General features: G+C 57.8%; 1 protein-coding gene across 1 annotated transcript; it reads right to left on the bottom strand.

Annotated features, from left to right (window-relative positions):
- Positions 1–1,311: 1,311 nt before the first annotated feature.
- LOC128847782 (acetylcholinesterase-like) lies at positions 1,312–6,259 on the bottom strand. Its single transcript, XM_054047483.1, has 4 exons — positions 6,163–6,259; positions 3,243–4,737; positions 2,144–2,310; positions 1,312–1,719 (listed from the first exon to the last, which is right to left on the bottom strand). The coding sequence occupies exons 2-4, from the start codon at positions 4,727–4,729 to the stop codon at positions 1,655–1,657; spliced, it is 1,719 nt and encodes a 572-aa protein (XP_053903458.1). The 5' UTR covers positions 4,730–4,737; positions 6,163–6,259; the 3' UTR covers positions 1,312–1,654.
- Between the last annotated feature and the right edge of the window lie 1,036 nt (positions 6,260–7,295).

The following is a 7,295-nucleotide window of genomic DNA, read 5'->3' as shown; positions in this document are numbered from 1 at the left end:
GATCCATCCCTGGTCCTATCCGCTAGACTCACTCCCCCTCCAGAGCTAGGGAGAGAACCCAGGAGCCTGGGTTTCCAGGCCCCCACTGAATCTAGCTGTGGAGACTGATCCGTGCCCAGCAGTGATTGTTCTCTGTGTGGGCAGTTCCTATGAAATGGCTCTGCCCTGTCCCTCCAGCCAGCGCCCCCCGGGCGATGCTCCCTGCATGGCTGGCCACGGCACAGAAGGATAATGCCAGTCCCCAGCCACCCTGTGATCAGTCAGGAGTGTGTGTCTTTCCCATCTAAGACCTCTGTACTCCCTGCCCTGGCTCAGAGAAGCCCAGCATGCCTAGGGTCTGACTCCCAGCCCCCTGCTCTTACCACTAGACCCCACTCCTCTCTCAGAGCTGGGGATAGAAACCCAGGAGTCCTGGCTCCCGGACCCCCCTTGATCTTACCACTAGACCCCACTCCTCTCCCAGAGCTGGGATAGTTCCCAGCAGTCCTAACTCCCAGCCTCTCCCCCCTGGCTCTAACCCCCTAGACCCCACTCCCCTTCCAGAGCTGGGAAAAGAACCCAGAAGTCCTGATTCCCAGCTCCACCACTCCCCTTTGAGAGTCAACAATAGGACCCAGGAGTTTTCACTCCCAGCCCCCTTTCCTGTGGGGAGGACAAGTGAGTGTTGAAGATGCTGAAATCAGCCCCCTGGTGTTGTGTCTGTGTCCTTCTAATGTGCGGACTCAGATGCACGCATACAGCTGCCCTGGAAATGACCGTGTCAATTAGTATCTCTGGTGGAGGGGGAGCTCTTCTTGGAGGACTCAGAGGTGTGGATGGGGATCGCCGGTCTCCGCCTGCCATGCTAGGGGTTACACGCTTAACGCAGGCAGCTTTTAGCAGGGGCTTGTCAACCTGGGGTGAGCAACCCGCGGTGCCGCTGAAAGAGGATGAATCACAGCCTCGGGTCCTCTCAGTCACGCACAGGCACTTCCCTGGCACGTCTCAGGTCAGCAACCCACCAGATCTCTGCTCGGCCATGGAGACGTCTGGGGTAACCCAGTCAAACTGACAGAACCTCAGATGGGGAAAAGTGGTGTCACTTCGCAATGTATAATGATGTGGGGGGCTGGGAGCCAGGACTCCTGGGTTCAATCCATGGCTTGGGGACGAGAGTGGGGCCCACTGAGTTGGAGGGGGCTGGAAGTCAGGACTCCTGGGTTCAATCCATGGCTTGGGGACAAGAGTGGGGCCTACTGGGTTGGAAGGGGGTGGGAGTCAGGACTCCTGGGTTCTTCTATCTCATTTGGTGACGCACATAATAAATAATAATAACAACAGAAGGCGTTTATTAAAGAAAGCAGCTACTGACCCAAACAGGCTTCTACACAGCTCTCGGTCTAGAGTGGTCTTCCTTGTTTACCAGGGACACCACATTGGCTGGAGCGATATGCTGCACACAGCGACATCTAATGGCTGAATGACATACTGCTAGGAAACATGCCTGGAAAGGTCGTCAATGCTAAGTGAATAGGATGATATCCCCATCTAGTGGCCAGATTAATTACTACAGCAGCCGTCTACTGACTCCCAGCTGGGGGAATTACTCCCTTTGCTCAGCTGGTGGTAGGCGTCTGGGATTTGATGCTGCAGGTCCTGGCTTCCTCTATGGGGCTCAGTTCTCCTTCTCTTCCTCATGTTCCTTCTTCCTTGAGGGGTCAGCAGTTCTGTGGGTCTCAGCTGGGGGAAGAAACGCAGATGTCATTCTGCCACTGAAAAGGCCCAAACAACCACAAACTGGGCTTGAGTTTGGGGCTGCCCCACAGCACGTGGGTTCTGGGGACCTCAGGGGATGGGAGAGCTCCCCACAGGTGTCTGCCCTTCTAGGAGGCGCGAGGATCATCCCATGTTCACATGAAAAGTGGCAAATGGGACACAAGGCGTTTTCCCCTCTAGGGGATGCCAGCTGTAATCCATCCTCAGATCGAGGGGACTGGCTGGCTCAGGAGGGCAGGGAATGGCACAGAGGGAATTTTTCCTATAGGATGTGCCAGCTCCAATCTGGCCCCAGGATGGGGGCACTGGCTGCTTCAGGGGGACGGGGAATGTGATACGAGGCCTTTCCCCTCCAGCGCTGCAATCCTCTTACCCTACTGATGCTCACCTGTGGGGCTCGGCGTCTCTTTGAGCAGCGATGCCAAGAAGCCGCAGTGCTGGGTGGGAGATGTCCCCTTGGCCTGGGGCAGCTCTGTGTTGATGCGGACGAAGTTCTGCTCCTTGGAGTTGTAGAGGGGCCACTGCTCCTTGCTGCCCTCTGACCCTGTGGGGTTCCTGGGGGGAAATTGAACACGTCCCGTGGAAGTTAGAACTGGACCTGGGGGGGGATGGGAATGTGCTCCAACGGGAGTCTGACACCCAGATGCAGGAGTCATTGGGAGTCAATCTGCAAAATCTGGCTCCTTTCCAAAATGGCCACCCTCAGTTAAGATGGCTGCCACCCCCTGTTCTTCTCAAAAGGACTAATACTCAGGGTGCCATTGTTCTCCATGAGACTGAAGCCATATGCTGCCCTCAGTGAAGATGGCTTTCCTTTTGTGCTCTCAGACATAGAATAGGCAGTGTGGGGAACAGAGCAACATAGCGGGAGAGGGAAGGATACTGTGGTGGTGGGGAAACATGGGGCCACAGACCTGGGTGGGAAGGAGGCTGAAGCCAGAGTTTGCCCTCAGTTAAGATGTCCATTGTCTCTTGTTCTTCCAAACAAGAGAAAGCCATGTGTTTCCCTAACTAAAAATGGCCACTTCCTTCTAATGTTCTCAATGGGATTGAAGCCACAGGTGGTGGTGGTGATACTATCAGGGTTTTCTGGGTTTGTAGCTTTGTTTTGGTCAGGGCTGGCCTGGGAAAGAGGAGCCAGCCAGGGGCTGTTATCTAAGCTACTTGTTTTCCTGCAGGAGCGTGTTCGTGTTCGTGTTGTTGTGTTTTCAAAATATCCATGTGAAAGAGGAAGAGGACTGTTACTAACTATGAATCATCATGTTTAAAATTTTGCCCCTCTCATAAAAATTTAGCTCTCCCTCCAGCCAGGAGTATAAGTTGGACATATTGTGACCTATATTTAAGAAGGAACTCTTCTGAGACTTGGCTGCCAGACCACGTTGTGGACAACTGGCTCAAGGGGGACACTCGCTGTGCTGGTTTGATCACCGGGGCTGCGTTTTGGGCTGTTAGGGGCACGAGAGGATTCTGGGGGATTCACTTACCCGCTCCTGGCAAACTCTGCCCAGTACCGCATCACCCTGCATCTCAGCCCGGTCTCGGCCTCCGTGAGAGTGTAGTTGGCACCCCATATGAATGCTAGGGTCCCGAAGAGGTAGGGCACCTCAGAGCCATGTGGCACCCCCATCCACTCAGGTAAAGACAAGCCAGGAATGCGGTGAGTGAAGTAGTAGGTGTACACAGGACTGCCGGCCTCCGCCTCTCGCCCAGCTACCTCGGCTACCGGGCACACAAAGAGGCGGTCACCGGTGGTTTGGTCCATGGCCCATAAATACCGTGCCTCATCCTGCCTCTCCTGGCTGTACCGCCGTGCCACGATCTGCACGGCCTCTTCTGGGGCCCCTGGCATTCCCAGCCTCACCACCTGCAGCAGCTCTTCCCAGCCGATGTGGCTGGTGTTCTCCAGGCTGAAGTCAAGAGGATTGAATTTTAACATGTAGGCACCTTCGTTGGAGGTGAACCCAGCCAGGATTGGCATAGGCTGGCTGTGCCCGGCCCTCAGCAGCCTTGGTGGTGTGTCAGGGAGAAAATCCCCATCTGGTGTCGGCAGAAAGGGCAGCCCCAGCAGGTCCTTGTGGCGCAAGACGGAGAACTCGTGTTTGGGGAACTCCCTGGGTTCCTTCCCCTGCAGGCAGCCCACCAGGGCCGTGTCATCGCTATCAGTGCAGCCCAGCAGCTGGCCCAGCCTCCGGCCTCTCTCCTTGGCTTCCTCGAGGGAAATCCAAGCCCACGGTGCGGTGGCGGCTCCGCTCTGCAGCGCGGCGCGGGTGAAGAGGGCCCGGCTCCCCGCAGAGAGGAGGTGGAAGCTGACTGAGGAACCACCGGCGCTCTGGCCGAAGAGCAGGAAACGAGCCGGGTCTCCACCGAAGGCAGCCGCGTTGTCCCGCAGCCAGCGCAGCGCCAAGCGCTGGTCCCACAGGCCGGCATTCCCTGGGGCGGCCGGGGGCAGAGACAGGAAGCCCAGCGCCCCCAGCCGGTAGTTCATGGAGGCCACGATCACGTTCTCAGTGGCGGCTAAGAAGCGCCCGTCATACATGTCGAGGGAGGCTGCCCCTGTGAAGAACCCCCCTCCATGGATCCAGATGAGGACGGGGGCCGTCCCGTTTGGCTGGGGATGGGGCACCCAGACGTTGAGGAAGAGGCAGTCCTCGGACTGCGGTCTTTTCGGTGTCCAGACATTAGCCTCAGGGTGACCAGTAAGCAAAGGCTGGTGGCAGGCATTGCTGAAGCCGGTGGCCTCCAGGACGTGGCTCCAGGGCTGGTGGGGAAGTGGTTTCTGGAAGCGCAAGACCCCCACGGGGGGCTCGGCATAGGGGATGCCCAGGAAGGCCGTCACTGTGCCGGAGCTGGCCAGGAGGCGCTTGCCCCGGATGGGGCCGCTGGTGGTGAGCACCACGGTGCTGTCGTCATCGGAGCCAGAGCTGGAGCCCGGCAGGGACAGGAGGAGCAGGCAGGGGAGGAGTCCCAGCATCGCGGCAGCTGGAAGGGAAACCCCCCAGAGGGAGTTACAGGGGAAGAGCTATAGGGCCTTTCCCCTTCAGCCATTGCCAGTCCTGATCTGATCCAAGCCCTCCACCAACCGATGGGGGCAGATAGTTTCCTTTGCTGTCCTTGTTCCCCTTTAGCAAATACAGGCCCACCGGTCATTCGCCCTAGCGTGCTGAGTCTTTTGCTGAGCTCACCCTGGTACGTCCTTCACCCCACTGCGGGTGAGAGCGCCCTTCCTGCCCTGGGAGAACGAGTCAGGACGGGAGGGCAACCGTCGCATTCCCCCACCCCCTACTGGTAGAACCCCGGAGTCCTGGCTCCCAGCTCCCCCACTTCTAACAACTAGATGCCCCTCCCCTCCCGGAGGTGGGGATAAAACCCAGGAGTCCTGACTCCCAGCCCCCTCTGCTCTAACCCATGAGACCCCACTCCCCTTCCAGAGCTGGGGATAGAACCCAGGAGTCCGGGGCATGGTCATCTCTCACAGTGGCTTCACGAATTGTACCCCTGAGCCCAGCAGCTGTGGGACCCGAGATACCAAGGCAGCAGAGAGCAGAGAAACCAGACAAAGTAGAGGGAATGGGGGGACAGCGACAAACAGGTGATCCAGACCTGGGCAGGAAGCTGCAGGATCTGTGTGGACGGGCACAGGATCTAGTGAGTTGGGGGGGTCAGGAATCCTGGGTTCTAGCCCCAACTCTGGCAGGGGAGTGGGGCCTAGTGGGTTAGAGCAGAGGGGCTGGGAGTCAGAACTGGAGAGGCAGGTTTGGAGCATCGAACCCCCATTGGAAATGCATCTTGTGGGAGCAACGGGAAATATAGAATCCAGGCCCAAGGTGGAGGAGTGGCTGGGTTGGGGGGCAGGGAATGGGACACAGGATCTTTCCTCTCCATGGGGGCACTGGTTGCGGTCTGCCCCCAGTCTGGTGAAGGGGACATGGGGCCTTTCCCTTCCAGGGGATGCTGGCTCTGATCCAGGCCCAGATCCCCCTGCCCCTGTCTCTGTATATTGGGGTAGAAAGAAGACTCCCCCCTTCCCCCCATGTGTGTGGGGTGACTGTCATGTGCACTGCCAGCTGGCCGGGGAAGGAACGTGTCCCTGTGCTTTGTATTGTATAAGGGCCTGCAACTGTCATCAAGAAACCACCGATTTTCTTGGGCACCCTGGAGAATACGGTTCTTACTTGCTGTCCATTGAGCAGGCAGTGGGGTCTAGAGGGTTGGAGCAGGGGGGGCTGGGAGCCAGGACTCCTGGGTTCTATCCCCAGCTCTTGGTGTGGGGTCTGAGAACTGGTGTATTGGATGGGTAATTCGCAGGGCAGATCCAATATCCAGCCCTTGACCCCGCATCGTTCCCTCCCTTGACCCCTCTCTCCCCCTCTCGGAGCTGGGGGGCCAGCGGCAGCACAGACTTACCTGTCCGTCTCCCCAGTGCAGTTGCAGCTTTGTGGCTCTCACTGTGGCTCACGGTTCAGCAAACGGGGGACGATGGATCTGACTGGATGGCTCCAACCCCGAGACTAACAGCCCCCGTGGTTTATTGATCCTGAGAGCAGTGACCTTGCTGAGCTCAGCACATGCATGGGGGAGGGAGGCATGGGCTGGGGGAGGGGGGCATGGGCCGGCTGGAGGGAATCCAGGGCAGGGGCCAAAGGCTTCGATACGCAGCGGAAAGGCTCCCCTGGCTGAAATGCAGCCACCTCTGGGGTGGGACAGCGGATAACATCCATCCAGCAGCGCCGCACCGGCATCGCTCCCTCAGCGCCGAGATGCAGCGACCTCTGGGGTGGGGCACAGCAGCCCACGGGAAGGTAACCTAATGGTTTAGGAGTCAGGGGATTGCATAGGAGCTGAGAAGGCAGAGTTCATCTCCCATGTCTTACTGGGGGTGAGGGAAGCGTCGGGGGTTCATTGATGCTGGAGAGGGGGCAAGCCTCATTGGAAAGACCTTGGGGAAATATATTTTCTGCCCCAGGCAGTACATGGCAGAGCAGCTGCCCCACCGCCAGCTGAGGTGAAGGATTGACTTCCTGCTCCAGCGGCTGGGGGGAAGGATGGGGGAGAGGGTTAGGGCTTGAAAGGTTTCAACCAAGCTGTGTGTAACTAGTGCACGTGTGAGTTGATGTCTGCACTGGAGAGCCAGGTTTGGTGCTTCAAACCCTGCTTGGAAATGCATCTCGTGGGAGCAACGGCAAATATAGAATCTAGACCCTGGGGGGTGGGGAATGGGACATGAGGCCTTTCCCCTCCAGGGGATTCTCGTTCTGATCTAGGCTGTTGTCCCCCTGCCCCTGTCTTTGTATATTGGGATACAAAGAAACCTCCACCACCTCCCTGGCGTGTGTGGGGTGACAACTGGCCAGGTAGGAACTGTCTCTGTGGCTTGTATTGTATAATGGCCTGCAACTTGTCATCAATAAAGCACTGATTTTTGAGATCCCTGAGTGTGTACGGCTCTTCTTCACAGTCCACTGAGCACCAGCATAGACAGGAGTGGGGTCTAGGGGTTAAAGCAGAGGGCTGAGACCCAGGACTCCTGGGTTCTATTC

The sequence above is a fragment of the Malaclemys terrapin genome, chromosome 13 (genome assembly GCF_027887155.1).
Source record: "Malaclemys terrapin pileata isolate rMalTer1 chromosome 13, rMalTer1.hap1, whole genome shotgun sequence".
NCBI lineage: Eukaryota > Metazoa > Chordata > Testudines > Emydidae > Malaclemys > Malaclemys terrapin.
Note: the sequence above shows the minus strand (reverse complement) of the source record. Positions and strands in the feature narration are given on the sequence as shown.